The 18,524-nt window shown below is 45.1% G+C and overlaps 1 protein-coding gene across 8 annotated transcripts in view; it reads right to left on the bottom strand.

The window, feature by feature from the left end:
* ACOT7 (acyl-CoA thioesterase 7) overlaps positions 1 to 18,524 on the bottom strand; it is a 169,046-nt gene that overhangs the window by 25,008 nt on the left and 125,514 nt on the right. For 7 of the 8 annotated variants that reach the window (XM_020975056.2, XM_020975063.2, XM_020975071.2 and 4 more), the window contains one exon: positions 10,620 to 10,804. In XM_020975056.2, the coding sequence (XP_020830715.1) occupies positions 10,620 to 10,804 (185 nt within the window). Of the gene's footprint in view, positions 1 to 10,619; positions 10,805 to 11,505; positions 11,541 to 18,524 lie in introns of those variants that run through there. The other variant, XM_078145728.1, reaches the window with a different exon arrangement.

Genomic DNA, 18,524 nt, shown 5'->3' with positions numbered 1-18,524 from the left:
GTCTAGTGGTGAGAGAGTCACGGGAGATTCAGAAGAGCTGGCTTCTGGGCTTGCTTGCTAGCCACATGAACTTAGACAACCGTGGTTCTGAATCAACTCATGAAAATCCATGGAGTTCTGCGTGGAGCCCAGGGCAGTAGATCGTTACAGCATTCACAGTGGCAAAGGTAATGTTCGTTTTGAATGTGATTAGATGCTTAACTGGAAAGGAAGGGGAAGGCAGATGTCTAGTCCCTGGTCCTGTCTAACAGTCAAGGCAGGGGCTGGAAAACTGCAGGGTGAGGATGGTTATAAAGGAGGTGGGGTATGTTTGACATACTCAGACTCAAATTCAGCTAGGTCAGCTTTGTCATAAGACTCACCTGAATGGTGAATAGTGTATCTCCCCTAGGATGGGAAGGGAATAAGCCTTTATATAGCACCTATCATGTGCCATATATTGCACTAAAGGTGCTTTTCTATAAATATCTCATTTGATCAACAAGCCTTATATGCAATGGAAATAAGCTAGAAGCATTTCTAATAAGATTGGGGGGGGGAGAACAAGAATGTCCCTCATCACCACTGTTATTCAGTATGGTACTAGAAATGTTCGTTTTAGCAATAAGAGAAGAGAAAGACATTGAAGGAATTAGAACAGGCAAAGAAGAGACTAAGGTGTCACTCTTTGCAGGTGACATGATGGTACATTTAGAGAATCCAAAGTTGCAGGATATAAAATAAACCCATACAAATCACTGGCATTTCTATATATTACTAACAAAGCCCAGCAGCAAGAGATAGAAAGAGAAATCCCATTTAAAATTACTGTAGACGCCATAAAATATTTGGGAGTCTACCTGCCTAAACAAACCCAGGAGCTATATGAACACAATTACAAAATGCTTTTCACACAAAGTCAGATCTACGTAATTGGAAAAATATCAGTTGCTCGTGGGTAGGCTGAGCTAAAACAATAAAAATGACAATTCTACCTAAATTAATTTATTTATTCAGTGCCATGCCAATCAAACTACCAAAAAATTATTTTATAGAAAAAACAATAACAAAATTCATCTGGAAGAACAAAAAGTCTAGAATACCAAAGGAACTAATGAAAAGAAATGCAAGGGAAGGTGGCCTAGCCATACTTGATCTTACATTGTATTATAAAGCAGCAATCATCAAAACTACTTGGTACTGGCTAAGAAATAAAGTGGTAGATCAGTGGAATAAATTACGTATGCAAGACAACAGTCAATGACTATGCTAATCTATTATTTGATACATCCAAAGACTCCAGCTTCTTCTGTTTAGCAAAAACTGCTGGGAAAACTGGAAAAATTATGGCAGAAACTGGGCATAGACCAACATCTTACACCCTATACTAGATAAAGTCAAAACGTGTACGTGATTTGGACATAAAGACTGATACTATAAACAAACTAGAAGAGCAAGGGATAGTTTACCTTTCAGATCTGTGGAGAAGGGAAGAATTTATGACCAAACAAGAGACAGGGAACATTATAAAATGCAAAATGGACAATTTTGATTACAAATATCTCATTTGATCCTCACAATAACCCTGGGAAGTAGGGGCTGTCATAATGTGGAAACTAAGGCAAACAGGGGTGAAGCAACTTGCCCAGGGTTACAGAGCCAGATTTGAACTCATCTTCTTAACTCCAGGCCCACTTCTCTATCCACTGCTCCACTTAGGGCAGATGAGGTCAGGGGCATCTTTGCTGCTGGACTGGCTTAGCTCTTAAATTCTACCTCATTCATCAGGACTCCCATTCCCAAAAGGATCTTGGCAGAAAGAAACTTCACAGATTACCTAGTACAACACCCTAATTTTATAAATAAGGCAAACGAGGCTCAGAGGAGGGGGGGATCTTGCCAAAGACCCCACAGGTAAGTAGCAAGGGTCCTTCTTTTAAATCTAGGGTGCTTTTTACCACGCTTTGTGGCCTAGGTGACCCATCAGTCATTGAGAGCTCTTCCCAACTCTTACGGCAGCTCCTACCTTTGTTATTACATTGCCACACATGTGATTCCTTGTACTGCTGTTCTGCTTTTTTTTTGTATGCACATAACGACAACGCTACAGGCTCTTTGAGGGCAAGGACAATGTTCCTTTAATCTCTGCGTCCCCCACAATACCTTGGCAAAAAGGTCTTGTTTAGTGAATGCCTACCACTGGTTGACAACAGTGCTGGCTATGGGCACCTCTGACACTAGCCTGTGTAAACCATTTTTCTCATTGTAAATCCAAATCCTTTCTTCCATTGTCTTCCATTATAACACCTGAGAAAGTGTTCTTCATTTCTCTTTCTCTTTTTTTTTTTGGTTAGGCAACGGGGTTAAGTGACTTGCCCAGGGTCACACAGCTAAGTAAGTGTTATGTGTCTGAGGCTGAATTTGAACTCAGGTCCTCCTGAATTCAGGGTCAGTGCTCCATCCACTGCGCCACCTAGCTGCCCCAAGTGTTCTTCATTTCTGATGGTATGTCAGCTGTGACTGGCCATCAGTTGGCAGGGCTTTCTAATAACTTGTTTTTCTCTGACTGACATGCTATCGCTGAGCTTTTCTTTCCTATAATTAAGCTTAAATGCATTATGGGAGTCCAGGAATTTAAATGACGACACCCAATGCCCTGCACTGGTCCACTGTAACGTGACCTCGAGCTCATCCCTTTGTTGTACGCGGGCTGATTATCCCTTGCTGGGTTTTCTGAAAGCCAGGCTCATGGGCAGTGTCAGCATCCCATCAGCAAATGTGTCCTGAGGTGGTGGGCCTGGCAGCGAGTCATGGTCACTTGGGGCCCATTCATTTTTCACATGACCTCATGAAGCAGCTTTATTGGAAACATGATTTAAAAACTCATTTGCTGGCGTACTGTGGAGTGAATAATAAGACCCTTTACCTTCACTGGGGCTCTCGGATCACAACTGTGACCTCTCAGACCCTGCCCTAACCTGCCTCTGCCTTCTGATGCCAAACAGTTTCCAATGACAGACTGATGCAGCTGCCCTTGGAGCTGAGGGAAATGAAGTCTACATCTGAGCACGAACCTGTTGTGGGTGTGGCTAGCACGGAAGGATGCGCAAGTTCCCAGAGCTGCAAAGGCTGCTCACTGTCAGAAATGAGACTTTGTGATCTGTTTTAACCTAGGCAAAGCTTCCTGCAGTGCTGGCTGAACAAATAGCCAGCCAGAGCATGAAGAAGCCTCCTGGTGCTGGTCCTCAAGGGAGTGCAGGCCCAAGAAGAAAAAGTCATTTCTTTCTGCAGCCGCTTTTTCCAAGAGACTTCAGTGAAGGCTGAAGCCAGAGGGCTTTCTCAAATAGAGGCACCCCAAGCCAGGCTCTTCCAAGGCCAGCAGTGCAAAGACAGAGGTCATTGCCACAAGTGTGCAAACATGCGGAAAGGCAGGACTCATGCCTTGGGGTTGAGGGGCAAATTGGGAAGACGGGGTTATCCAGGAAGCAGTGTTCACGTACAGCATCCTCGCAGACTTCTGAGTAATTTCTAACCAGTCTGGAGAGTGCTAGAGACGCTAAAGGATGTAGTACTTCCAGCAAGGCGCCTACCCAGCATTCAATACTCATCAAGAAATAGCCCCAAATGCTACACTGCATTCGGTGTCTGTCAACAGCAAGCCCTGTGGCTGGAGGGGGGGGGGGGCGAGCTAAAAATAGAGAGTAAGCTGAAGAACTGGGACTAGGGAATGGGGGAAGGGAGAAGCAGGGTTTCTGCAGAGATGTACAGGTGTGTGATGCTCTTCACACTCTGTGCTATTCCTTGGGGACAGATCCCTCTCTTCCCAAGTTCATTTGAATTCCAATAAAAGGCACCAGTTTAGAGGGAAATAAAAAGACAAAGCTATATACTCAGACATACAAAATCCCCACCATCTATGGAGATAACCATGTGGTTATATTAGTCGGGTCTGTCTCCCTGTCTCTCACACACACACACTCTAGAGGGACACAAGCTTGTACTGTCAATTTTCCAAGTGAATGCACTAAATCTGAGTTGGTTCTGAAAACACCCAGCTATGGATCCCTGCATTCCCAGGTCCCCCTACCCTTTTAAATTAGAAAAGAGAGTTAATGAAGAGCAGACCACCAGGGCACCTCTTCCAGTACCGCAGCTCCATCTTGAATTAGCAAGAAATAACAGCCTGAGTCTGCATGAGCTAAAACAGCTGTGTGATTTGGACAATGCCAGCAAATCCCTAAACAATTCAGTCAAACATATGAATGATTTAGCCAACTCAAACAAACAATTGTCAATCAAGCTGAAATGCTTTACCTGTTGTGAAAAAACACATTACAGTAGGAAGAGAATCAGGAGAAGCCTGAGTCCGAAGGACTCCGAACATTTACTGGCTCAGTGACTGTGGACCTGCCTTTCCCCTCTCAAGCTGGGGACTTCATGGTTTCCTTGTCGATAGAAAGGTCTAGTGATGCCAGGCGGCTCCCCCAGAGTCCAGGGGACAAACGAGATGAGGTTAGCACTGCCCTTCCCACTTCAAACACTTTGGCTTTACTTTACACACAGTTTGTATTATACACTCTCTAATGGAATGCAAGCTCTTGGAGGGCAGACTGTTTCGTTTTTGTCTTTGTATTGCCAACACCTAGCACATTGTTAGCACACAGCAGTACCTGATAAATGCTTGATGAGTTAAATTGAATGTGCATAAAGTTCTTTACAAACGTTAAAATACGTTCTGTTAGCTATAATACTGTCTTTTTTTTTTAACTGTGAAAGATTCACCCAAATACGAGGATCTAGACAGAAAGGACTGCCAGATAATCATAACAATAGGTAACATTTACATAACGTCAACTATGTGCCAGGCCCAGTGCTAAGCACTCTACAGTTATTACCTCATTTGATTCTGACAACCACCCTGGGAGGGAGATGCTGTTGTTATACCCATTTTACAGACGAGGAAAATGAGCAGAAGACAACTTAGGGGGAACAGAAGAATGTTTCCTCTACTCCTTCATTAGAAATGAAGGCACAATGGCTCACGGAGAATTGGTACCCAAGAAAAGAGACAGGAAGAGGGTACCTAGTTGCCCTTACCGAATTCAGATCACCTGGCCCAGATGACTTGACTACATGCTTGGGTCCTGAAAGAACCAGCGGATGTTACTGCTGAGCCACGAGAGCATGGGACATAGGAGAGGTGCCACAAGACTGGGAATGAGGAAATGTATTCATTTGTACAAAAGGGAAGAGATCAGAGCCTACAAACTACACACCAAAGAACTGGACTTCAATTCCTGGGGAAATCCTAGAATGGCTCATTGAAGAGATGCCTGGCAAACATCTAGAAAGGAAGGAGTGACTGCAAAGAGCCAACAGGGCTTCATCAAGGACAGGCTGTGCCAGGCTCAGCTCACTTCCTTGTTTTGAATAGTGTTACTAAACTAGTAGACGAGGGGGGCCCCATCAACATAGTCTCCCTAGGTTTTGGTAAAGCTTTTGCTCTTGTACCTCATCCTGTTCCTGTGGAGAAGATGGAAAGATGTGGACTACAGTCAAGAGCCACGGCTCAAGAAGGGTCGAGAGCGGAAAAAGTTTAAGAAGCCCTGGACTCAACCATGTCCAATTAAATGGATTCAGAGGCTTGACATCAGTGTGGCAAGAAGTCTCCAGTGGAGGACCTCAGGGATCTGTGCTTTTACCATTTTTATCAATGGCTTGGGTAATAGCATAGATGGTCTGTTCATCATATCTGCAGAGGATTCAATGCTGGGAGGGATAGCTAACATACCAGAGAACAGGCAGAGCCAAAAAGATCCTGAGAGGCTAGTAACAGTCCACAAACTATGGCTGAAGCTAGACCTCAGTTTTTACATATTTAAATACAATAAAACTGTATTTAAAAACCGAAAAAGCCATTATCAGCTTGTGGGCTGCACAGAAGCAGGCAGCCATGCAGATTTGGCCCAGATGCTTGGGCTAGAGCATTGAACTGCATCAAATGAAATTCAACAGGGATGAACGTAAAATCTTACATTTGTATTAAAAAAAAATTATAGCTTCACAAGTATAAGCTAGAGGCATGGTTAGAGCAGCTGTTCTGAGAAAGATCTGGGGGGTTCAATAGACTGCAAGCTCAGTGAGTCCATAAAGACTGAGAGTACAGCCAAAAAGCTAGCACCGTCTTGGGCTGAACTTTCAGGAGGAGGAGGAGGAGGGTCACAGGACTTCATACTCTGCCTCTGTCAGGCCCCACCAGCGGGCACAGTGAGCTAAGTTCTGGGTAGCTGGAAGACATCCAGAGAGGGGTCAGCAGGCTGCTGAAGGGTCTTGAACTCATGTCATTTGAGGCTTAGAAGAGAGAGGAAACAGAGGACACAAAGCTTGGTTTAGGTATTTAAAGGTCTTTCATTTGGTTCCAGAGAGAGGAGCCACGGGTGGAAGTGGCAGAGCAGCCAATTCTGGCTGGACATCAGTACAGACTGCCCCCATAATGCGAGCTGCCCACCAGGAACCTGGGCTCCCTGCTCCCAAGGTCTGATAGCAAAGGATGACCACCTGGGTATGTGATGGCGGGTTGGACGAGATGGCAGTCAAGGTCTTCTCTCCCAACCATCAAGTTCTGACTCAGCTATGGAGGGGCTGCCAATTTAGTTCAATCTGGCACACACTTACCAAGCACATGTTGTATGCAGAGAACAGGGCTCACCTCTGGGGGAGTTTTGTAATGGTCTGACCTCATGGAGTCCAGCAGGAGTACAGGCTATGTAACGTATAAACAGACACTACCATGCACAGTCAAACAAGTGAGTTCAAAATAGATTAAACAGAATCTTTAGTGAAGTCCAAGGAGTGAAAGGTCATTACCAACTCAGGGATGGGAAGAGAAATCAGAGAGGGCTTCATAGGAAAGGTGGTATATATGGGGGTATGGAAGTGAAGGGTATGAAGGGTAGCTACTGCTAAAAGGATAGCACATCAGGCAAGAGTCAAAATCAAAAAAAGATCTCAACAGACCAGAATAATCAGCTGAATCTAATCAAATTAAATTCAAGTAAAGTCTAAAGTTCTATACTTGGAAAGTCAAAACCAGCTGTGTAAGTACAAGTTAGGGAAGGCATGGCTGGACAATGGTTCCTGTGAAAGAGACCCTAGCCAACAAGGTAGCACAGTAGATTTTTAAAAAGTTAACAGAATCAAGTATAAGCCCCTCTGCTGTCTGAGTCTGCTGGCTGGTTTTCCTGCCAGGCTGGCCCTGGCAGCCCCTTCCCAGCCTTGCATCTCCTTACACTTGCCCGTTCTCTGGCCCAGGGACAAAGGCCTCCTTGTCATCCTTCTGTCTCTCCTCTCTGTGCCCTTTTGCTGGCTGACCTTTGGCCTACCGTGCTCTCCCTCCTGGACACTCAGCTCCAATCCCACCTTCCACAGGAGGCCTTTGCTGGTCCCATCCAGTGCAAGTGTCCTCCCTCAGAGATTACCTATAGTTTACCCTGCCTGTCTTTTGTAGGTACATGGTTGTTTGCATTCTCTCTCTCTCTCATTAGACTGGGAGGTCCCTGAGGGCAGGGACTGTCTCTTACCTTTCTTTGTATCCTCCACATTTAGCCCACTGCCCAACACACTGCAAGCCCAGAATAAGTCCTTGTTGACTGGCTGTAGGGCTGCTGATGGCCTCCAAGGGAGGAGAAGTGACAGAGCTCTTTGCTGGGCCCTGCTCAGACCACCTCTGGGAGGGTCACACTTAGTTCTTGGGCGCCACATTTTATAGAGCACGTTGATAAGCTAGAGCACCTCCACAGGTGGCACAGGGGATAGGAGAATTCATGCTCCCTGGGAATCATTCCAAGGAGCTGGGCTGGGGTGAGCCTAGAAGAAAAGATTCTAAAAGAACATGGCAGCCGTCCTCAAGGGTCCGAAGGACTCTCATACGGACAACATGCTTTTCCTACTTGGCACCAGAACACAGAAGAAGGAGCAACAGGGGGAAGGCGTGAAGAGGTGGCTTTAGGGTTGCCATAAAGAGAAAAGCGCTAACTCTGAGAGGGGTCCAGGAGTGGAATGGGGGATTACAAGAGGCAGGGGATTCCTCTTCACTGGGGTGGGAAAGGGGCTGACTGCTTGTTAGGGAGAATGACATAGGAGAGGATACCTGTGGCCATATGGGTTAGATCAGATCAGTGGTATGCTGGAGTCTGAAAGAGCTGATTGTTAAATTTTCAGTGTTAGCACCCACACCCTGGAAATTGGCAAATCCTAAAATAAGAGCTTAATTTATTGTTTTGCTGATTGCCTAGACTTAGGAAAGTAATGGAGAAACTGTTAATGATGCAGATTACATTTAGAAGTGTGGACATCCTCCCTTCCCCTCCCACCCCAAAGACCCTCTTGTTAAACATTTACCAGAACATTCCTGGGCTAACTGGCCTTTGAGGTTCTTTCCAACTCAACCTATGTCAACTGAGATTCACAGATAGAACCCAGGCCAAGCAGCCAGATAGCATTTCTCAGCAACCATTCACTCAAGAAACATTCAGTCTACTGTACGCAAAGTCCTGTGGTCAACGCTGAGGGGCTACAGAAATCACTAAGACATGCTTCCTGCTCTCTAGCGGCTTATATTCTAGAAGGCAACAATAATAGAACCACGGCAACAGGAAGACGAAAGCCATGGGATTCAAAATGAAAGGAAATCTGTTTATTGTTGGTGTGTGTGGCTTTGTTTTTTTAAATAAGTTCATAGCTGATTCTTAAATGTGTGACACATGACAGAAAACAGTAATGAGCACGGCATGGATCAGACATGAGAAAGCAGACGGGGACTCGGGGGAGGGGGGAGTGTCTAGGTAGAAGTTTCTCAGAGTTGGTAGAATGCCCAAGTGATTCTGCCTGGACTCTTCCACAAAAGTGCCAGTCATATGGCGGACCTGATGCAGTGTGGGATTCATCAGCTGGCTCTGGGCCAGATCACTGCCTCGGATGCTTTCCATCCCCACCTCTCATTCAAATGCCCTCCCTACACAATCCTCCTCTCTTATCAACTGCTAACAACCAGAGCACCTCAGTTTATTCTAAGGGTCTTGATGTCCTTACTAGTCCACGAAACAGGTGATACCTGGGATGAAAACAGAAGGCCTTAGTTCTAAGATAATTGTGAACTTGGGAAGAGGAGACCTGACCCTCACACAGCAGTTGAGACACGGCCTCCTTTCTCTACTCTGAAGTACTTCACAGGAGATGCCGAGGAGCTCCCACACCTGCAAAGCCACAACCTCCAAGTACAAGCATGGGAGAGAAATCTACAGAGAATGAGAAATGCTCCATCTAACAGCTGCCCAGCATTCCTAGGGTGAGAGACTGAGTAACAAGGACATTCATCAAAATAGCAGCAAGAGTAACTCCATTATAATGCAGGCTGGAGAGCCCGAGCAGGCAGGACATGGGCACCTGTGCCAGAGACAGTGAGCCTTAATAGGACTGGAACACCACGGATGGATAGGATCTCAGAGATCACCAACATCCGACTATCTGCCTGAAGAGATGAGCCTTGACCGAGAGAGATCACCTAGGAAGCAAGTGGCAAAGACTAGCCTAGTCTGGAATAGGACGAGTCCATCTTAGTAAAGGAGGCCCCAACCCAAAGCACAGAAATCTTCCTTCTCTTCTCCATGGCTCTGCAGACACCTCCTACAAGGTTAGTCAATGCTCTTTCAGGAACTGATTTAAAAGCATTTTACAAAGAATTCAGGGCTTTAAAAACAACATCTCCACAACCACATGCACACAAGCTGTAACACACACACATACACACACACACACACACACACCCCTAAACTGCTACATTGTCCTGGCTTGGCATCTAGTATCTGTTACCCTGTTTACCTGGATGCAAAGCCAAAATGCTAGGTGAAGTGACTTGCTCAAGGTGATAAAAACCACAATGCCCACTCCCTAGGCCAGTGACTCCTAAAACCCCAGGAGGCTGGCTTATTGACCAGCTCTTGGGGGACCCCACTGCCCAAGAAACTGGTGGCAGCACATGTTAACTGAACTCTCTGGTTTGCCTGCAGCACATTCCTAGAAGTTCCTAGACACGGCCATTGATGTGGATGTCCCGGGATGCTGAGCCAGCTGAGGAAGCTGCCCGACGTGCTCCAGAGACAGCCGGCTGTGAGTCTGGTTTTTGGCTGCACCTGTAATTTCACTGGCATAAATAAGGACCTCTGACAGAAAACTTCCTCTGCCAGTGTAGATGGGCATTTACTCTGCAGCTTAGAACCTCAGACGGTGGCCAGGGGCACTGAGAGCTGAAAGGACTGTGCCAAGGCCATCTGGTCAGCATGTGTCAGAAGCAAAAGCAGAACCCAGCTCTTCCTGCCTCTGAAGCTGGCTTTCTCTGTCAGGCTCTGGTTCAGTTCAATAACACTGGAGAAACAAGACCCACAAAGAGCAGGGCAGGGTGCTTTGCTCCACTGATACCATCATGACCATGATGAACATCCTGGGGAGCCTGGGACTGAAACCCGGGGATGCCCAAGCTACAGTGACCAGTGTGAAGAAGGAAGCCGAGAAAAGCATGCAGAAGATGGCTTCCTCCCAGAGCCCAGAACCGCGTGGCACATGTGGAGACAAGGCCTACTCACCAGCAGCTGAGGCACAGGGAGTGTCTTCCCCTCTTTGCTCAGGGACACGTAGGTGACGAAGGCACTGGCAGCGCGGTATCTCTCTTGGGAATGCAATGCGACAGGGTCAGCATCCACCAAGACTTCGATCTCCATGGACTTATTGCTCGTGAAGGTCATGCGTCCAGAGATGGTGATGACGCAACCTGAAAGGCACCGACATGCTGGTGAGCCCCAGGCACCCTCCCGCTGCCACCACGAGATGCCTGCTGGGGCCGACTGCCACAGGGTTTAGTTACCACCTGGCCAGTGGCGGGAGGTTAAGTAAGGACAACAGAAGAGCACACTGGTTAGCTAGAAGAAAAATACCAGAGTTACGAGGAAGAGAAGACAACCAACTCTCTCAACAGTGGTCGTCGCCCAGCTCTGTCGTGCCCGTCAGTCACCAATCATCATGTCTGTGCTCTCACTAGGGCAGTGCTGGTCACTGAAGGCAGGGAGGATGGCCCAGGGGCTCTAGGGCTGAAGGAGCCGGCCACTTCTCAGAGGGCATCAGCAGAAGCGCGCTCTGTTCCTGTGCTGAGCCAGGAAAGAAGCCAGGTATGCAAAGATCGAGTCACTGTGAGAGAAGGGATGGGAAAAGCAGAGGATCACGCTGCCAGACGGACCTGTCATCACCAGGACAACCTTTCTAGAAGATTCTGCCCTAAACCCTCAAACAAAACACTATAGATCCAAGCTCAAGACAGGCAGGTTAGTCAACAAGTCATGTTTAGTAGGGCCACAAAGAGAAGCATGTGAGGGGAAGACTGCTGTTAGGCAGGAGTGTGCAGGCAAACCTACAGACGAGGGGTTATTCTAGAGGATATGCCAGGCTTTTCTATTCCAAGGTCAGAGCTATACTTACATCAACTGCTTCTAGCCGAAATGGAGCAGTCATTTCTGGGGGGGAAGGAAGGAGCCCCATGGTCAGCAACAAAAACCATTATGAAAGCAATAAGGTTTAATGTACTCATGTTCAAGTGTCTAATAATCAGTGGGAGGACAGCAACTAACCCTATTCCCATTTCTAAGGCAGAAAGGGAAACAAACTACCTCTACTAGGTGCTACACATTTGGATCACAGCTCGGGCTTTTCACTTGAAGGCCCAGTTTAGTCACTGCTTTGGAGGCCCCAAATATAAGGGAGAAGGGTTTGGAGTCAAGAAACAGGCCAAGAACCTTCACCCTTGCAGGCACATATTAAGGACACACCCAGAGGCCAAACCTGTCCTCCTGCCCTTTACTGCTAGAGGGCTGTCCCAATTGCCATCCCTTTCAATTTGCACAAAGTAAGAGCCAACATCATTGATATTTTTAACAGTTGGAGAAACAGAGGCTTAAGGAGATGAAGCTTCTCATCCAAGAGCTCACGGCAAAAAGACGTGTATCATGGACCAGACACAAGGTCTTTCTGCTGAGCTCTTTCCCCCATGCCACAAAGCCCCAGAGCTGAGAGCACAGAAAAGAGTATCAGTATCTGGCCAAGCTCCCTTCTCATGGATACCTCCCCTGACTTGCGTAGCTAGACTGTCAGCTCTTGGAGGGCCACACTGTCTTTCTTACTGCTTCTGTTTAGATTTTCAACACTCAGCACAGTGCCTGGCACATAGTAGGTAAGCACTGAATAAATGCCAGCTAGCTAAAAGATGGTTTTACCTCAGATTTTCCTAGGGCTGGATTTCTTCTTGGCACCCAGCACACCCAGTCTTTGACTATATTGCAGTCTATTCCTGTTTACCATACAGTGGAATGTAAGCTCCCCAAGAGCAGGAACTAGGCCATTTTTAAGCCCTGTGTCCCCAGCACCTAGTTCACGGTCTTGCAAACAGAAGGTGTTTGACAAACATTTGATGACTTGAACTGAATATAGGCCAGACTGAAGAGGGGAGAGCCTGGAGAGAGGAAAACCATTTGGTGTCTGCTGCAAGTGCGTTTTCTCCAAAGAAATGAAAGACTTCCTGATATCACCATCCATTTAAACAACTACTTCGGTAATTTAACACTTCAGAAGTCCAATGAATCGGTGATCTTAGCACAGGCAGTACAGCTTCTACGAGGAGAGGAGAGAACTTGGCCTGCCCCAAGTCCTTGGCTTACAATTTTCTTCCATGTCATTCTACCAAGACTCCTTCAAGGGGTCACTACAATTGCCAGAGGTCTGCCTCTCATTCTTTTAGTATTTCATGGATATCAGTGTGACATTCAGACTGTCCAGACTCTCCATCACCCACCTAACTCCTTTCTATCAATACTACAATACAACTTTCAGGCATCTACACAATCGGACTGAAATAGATTTCTTATCTTACTCTGAAAAAACACCCACACCAAATCTGAAACCAGCCAGTGTCCTCATTTCCCCACTGTAGCATTAGAAAAACCAAAAGCCAGGAAAATGGCCTTAGAGTGCCATTTGTCAGACATATCACAATGGCCACTTAAGAATCTCAACGGTACAGTCCTGAACTGTCCGTTCTCCTTGAGACGGCCCAGCTGCTCCAAGCTCAGCACCTTCTGCCTTCCTCCCTGTAGCCATGGGACTTCTGGATTGGGCCCTCGTTGCTTCTCACACAGACCACTCTCCCTGCCTCTCCAGATCATTCTGCCCGGCCCAGCCCTGCTCCAGATCCCTTTCCAACAGAACACAAACCGCCCTGTCTGGTGGCACGTCAGTCTCCTAGCAGTCTAGCTGCTGCCTTCCTTTTCCAGGCTCGCCACACATGACTCCCCTTCCTACTGTCTATGTTCCAGCCAAGCTGGTCTTGCTTGCTTCTTACACAAAGCACTTTATCATTTGTCCCAGTGACTTAGAGGAGTCTGTCTAGAGGGACCGGCAGGGAACGTGCTCTCTCCTCTCCTCCACAGTGACCACTGGAACTTCTCTCCTACATCAGGTCTAGCCTGATCCTCCCTCAGCTTCTGTGTTCCCCTTCTCCCAAAACAATTGTATTTCTCCCCAAAAGAATCTAAGTCTCCTTCAAAGCAGGAATTGTTTCATGTCTGCCTTTGTATGCCAGGTGCATCCAACAACGCCTGGTACATAATAAATGCTTAGTGCTCATTGCTAAATGACAACGGCCAGGAGATGGCTGATGTTTGCGACAGCTGGTTTGCCAATTTCAATATAACTAAGTATGATTACATAATGTGGGCTCCTTCCAGGCTTCGACTCTGGCCTCAAAGTTGACACAGATTGCTGATTATCTCCCCTCAAGGAGACATCAAGGCCTTTTAGGACAACTTAAAATGTATCTCTCTGGAGGAGGCCTCCCTTGGTGGCTGCCCACCATTCTGTCCAGCGCCTTCTTTCCTTGCTGTGTAAACATATCTGTATTGGTCCACCTACTTAAGATGAGGGTGGTATTGACACCGACATTGCAGGTTATCTGCCTCCTCTATACATTCCTCCAATTGTGATGGATCATTCTCTTCCACAGGTCTCACAGGGGACTTGAGCCACTTTGTAGTTCCTTGGAAGAGATGTTTTAGGTCACCAGGAATGAGCTCCAGTTTTCTAGGTTTTAGGGTGACATCTCTTGGGTTGACTCTATACAGATCAAAGAAATCAGACATATGGCAGTGATCCATCACGACTGTCCTTTCCGAAAGCTCATTTTCAAGTTTCTTCATTGGTTTTTCTTTCTTTCTTTTTTTTTTTAATTTTTAGGCAATTGGGGTTAAGTGCCTTGCCCAGGGTCACATAGCTAGTAAGTGTCAAGTGTTTGGTCTGAGGCCAGACTTGAACTCAGGTCCTCCTGACTTCAGTGCCGGTGCTCTATCCACTGTGCCACCTACCTGCCCCTTCATTGGTTCTTTTGTTTCTTCCTGCCTCCTAGGTCTCTGTTCTCAGCGTTCATCTCTTCTCTTTAAGCAGCAATCTCATCCACTTACGGGCATCAATTATTACACGCCCCCAAGTCTACGTATCTGCCCTGTTAGTATCATATTTCCAACAGTGTGAGGAATTTTCCCTAGAACCTCAAACTTAACATTTCTAAAACTCATCATCTTTCCTTCAACCCTGCCTCCTCCTCTTCCTAGCTTCCATAACCCTGTCAATGGCACCTATTTTACAAGTTTACAAGTCCTGACAGTAATATTTCTAAACAATCCTCAGTCTAAGATACAGGAACCAAAAAAATGGCTACATGGATCTGAATCCTACGAGAAGTGAAGTGACAGTAAGGATAGTCTTCAATGAGTTCAGATAACTTGGCATACAATTGATGGCTGAGAGTAACAGTGACGGTACTTTACATTCATACAGTGCTCTAAGGGGGATCCTAAGGCTGGGGAAGCCTATAGACCCATTCCTTCTCCAAATGATGTTTTTAAATGCATAAAATGAAACACAGAGGATTACAATAAAAAAACACATTACATTAAAGTACAGTTTTCAAAATGTTTTTAAAATAAGAAAACAAAAAACCAAGTGCCAGCCCCTAGGTTAAGAAGAGCTGTTCTCTAAGATTAACAGAGTGCTTCCTTCACAACAATATTGTGAGAAAACAAATGCAAGCATTACTAAACCTGTTTTACAGATAAGGAAAATGAGGTTTCAGGTGTAATGACTTACCTAGGATCACAAAGCTACTGAGAATCTGAGAGAGGATCTGAACCTAAGTCTCCTGACCTGACTTTAAGGCAAGCAACTAATTGGCTATGCTTTTAAAAAAATTATCTTATTTTGATTGATATTTTTTGTTTTTACATCATATGCATTTCCAAGTATCTCCCTTTCCCCCTCCCATGCCCATCAAACCATCCCTTTTAAGAAAAAGAAACAAGCAGTTCACCAAAACCAGCCAACTTATCAGCAGTGTCTGACACTATGCATAATATAGTCCAAAATCCTCATTGTGTACACCTGGGCAGTAATGGGAGGGAGTAGAGCTCAAACTTGGTCTTTATAATGACACACCGAGTCAGAGCTGGGCTATCGGTGTTCTGTCATCTGCATTGTTACAGTTGTTGAGATCAGCAGGTCTTGAACTTTTGGGGCTTAATTAAGAACTCTTTACACTCAAATATTATTGAGGACCCTTCCAAAGAGCTCTTATTTACATGGGTTAGAAATTAAACAGAATAATTTTAACACATTTTTAAATTTAAAATAATAGTAAAGTCACTATATATTAACATAAACATTTTTATGAAAAATAACTATTTTCCAAAAAAAAAAAAACATGAGTAGTAAGAGTGGCATGATTTGCCATTTTTGCCAGTCTCTTTAAGGTCTGGTTTAATAGAAGACAGCTGGGTTTCTTGAATCTACTTCAGCATTCAGCCTGTCAGGATATGTTGTTTGGTAGAAGAATATGAGAAAAATTCAGCCTCACACAGATGTGTAATGTTTCCATGGTCTTTTCAGCTAATTGTGGAAACTTTTCCCTGATAACTCAGTCATTGCTAGTTTCTTAAAGGTTAGCTCCATGGAATCCATGCTGAGTAATTTCCCCTCCTCTGCTACGTTTAAAATCCACTGGTCTCAAAAAAATAACAATAACAATAACAATAAAATAAAATAAAATCCACTGGTCTCTCTTGCACCAGAGTTGGATAGGATCTTTTGCTCACTCATCATTTTGTAACATCATAAATTGCTCATCTGGAAAATGCTGATTCACTGAGTTATGCATATCTTCCAAATGTTGACATGTTTGATCATATTTATTATATGTAATATACAAAATATAACATGTAAATGTATATTTATTATACTAATATCAAAAAACACATTCATTAATATCACCACTGATCTCAATAGAAAAAAGTTTTTAAGTATTGGAAAGCTGTCGAGCTAATGGTGGTGGATGCTAGTTTTCCCAAATTCTAGTTATTGTTTCAAAGCTCATATTTTCTCATTGGCGATAAATACCATCAGTTATTTTCCTTGAAATGATGGGCTCAGTTACTTAATTTTTGGCAAAATGTCTGTCAAAGTCCCAAGGCTGAATAACTATGGTTTATCACTCACTTTTTCAAGTAACCCTGATATTCTATGAGAAAAATGGCGAGTTCAGCTTGCACTCAAAAAATGGCCCCAGCACTTCTCCCTGAGATAACAATGGCCATTTTTCATCCTTCATTTCGAAGAGGACCAATGACATCATAGAGTGACACCTTGACTTGTGAGTGAACTGGATTGAAGTGAGGCAGAATTGCACAAAGTCCTCAGCCTCACTCTCTCTTCCCGAGTCATCGAAGCCCAGTGACAGGACAAAAGTCAAGACAACTGGTGATAGGCCAGGATATACTGGATGACCTTGGCATCTTTGATGCCTGACCAAGCTCTGAGAACTCCACAGCGCCTGCTTCAGCCACCTTCATGGCTGTTAGAACATCTGCCCATTCTGGCTGGGGAAGTCTTCACATGCTTGAGGTAGACACTTCTCTAACTCAACAATGATTTTTTTGAGGCCTGCCAGTTATCCTCCACCTGGTTTAGCATCTCTGCCAAGATGGTTTTACTGGGGTGTGGCTGCTGTGCATGCTACAGCTTCTTGAAGCCACAGGTGAGAGTTGGGTGATGTATGGACACCAAAGGTGGATGAGCAGCCTTGAGAAGGGCTCATCGAGCCCTCACACCAGAGGTGCTGGTCCTCCCTCAACACCCCATATACTAAAGAGAACTATAATATTTGGGATACAACAGAAGTCCTTCTAGCCTACTTCCCTTTTTGCCATTTCGAATATTAAAAAGACATGTTCTCAAGGGCTAAGATTTAATAAAATTAGTCACTGCTGTTGCCTGCCTCATCAAGGACTTTCCCAATTCAAACTGTCATTTCTTTTTTCCTCTGAGTGTATGGTAATGAAGAATGGATGGAAGGACTCCTGAGCCGCTGAACTGATTTGTGCTAAGTTAAGGTGTGACCCCTGCTACAGATTCTTTCCTCAGCTGGTTCAGTTGAACATTTTTATCAATGACTTGGATAAAGGCACAGATGACATCGTTTTAAAATTTGTGAATGTCACAAAGCTGGTGAGGATGGTTAACATGTGTCTGACACTAACTAGCTAAGTGACCTTGAGAAAGTCCTCCCTCTAGGCCCCTGGTATTCTCACCCCCAGTCCCTATAAAATGGAATAGCCAGACCAGATGATCTTCCCTTCAAGCTTGAAAATGTACTGTGCTGGAGGACAGAAATGGTATCTAGAAAGATCTTGAGAGAATAGAATGTTGTGCCATATCTAATTAGCTAGAATTAGAAAGGATAAATAGTCACTAGAACTGTAAGCTCAAAAAGTCAACAGTATGAGACAGCAGTCTTAAAAGTTAATGCCACCACCCTTTCCTGAGCTCACAGAAAGCATCCAGATCAGGAAGGTTACAGAGTCACTCCTGTGGAGGTTACTCCTCCACAGTCATGCCACAGCATTCAATTCAGTTCAGTTCAGGATGCCAGCATTTTGGAATGATACCAACAAGCTCCACACAACCATCTAGATGGTTAGGGAACCAGAAACCTTGTTTTAGGAGACTCAGCTGAAGGCCCTGGGGGTATAACCTAGAAAAAAGACAACTTAGGCAGGGACAGAATAGCTACCCTCAAGTATCTGAAGCTTCGTCACCTGGAAAATGGATTAGACTTGCTTTGCCCCAAAGCTGATCTAACTCGGATTAGCTGGTAGAAATTGCAGAGAGACCAATTTTAGGAACAACTTAATCAAAGTTATCCAAAAATAGAATGGGTTCCCTCAAGAAATTGTGAGTTCCCTACTACTGGAAGCCTTCAAGCAGAGGCTGGATCAACATTTATTGGAGGTGTTATTATAGAGATTCCTGCTCATAACAAAAGGGCCTTGGAGGTTTTTCCAGTTCTTGAAAGTCTAGGATTCTAACCTCCACACCAGCCCTTACATATTTCCTCTCTTTCCTGC

The sequence above is a fragment of the Phascolarctos cinereus genome, unplaced genomic scaffold (assembly GCF_003287225.1).
Source record: "Phascolarctos cinereus isolate Bilbo 61053 unplaced genomic scaffold, phaCin_HiC Scaffold_726;HRSCAF=1367, whole genome shotgun sequence".
NCBI classification, from domain to species: domain Eukaryota; kingdom Metazoa; phylum Chordata; class Mammalia; order Diprotodontia; family Phascolarctidae; genus Phascolarctos; species Phascolarctos cinereus.
The sequence above is the reverse complement of the archived record's forward strand: the minus strand, read 5'-3'. Positions and strand labels throughout refer to the sequence as shown.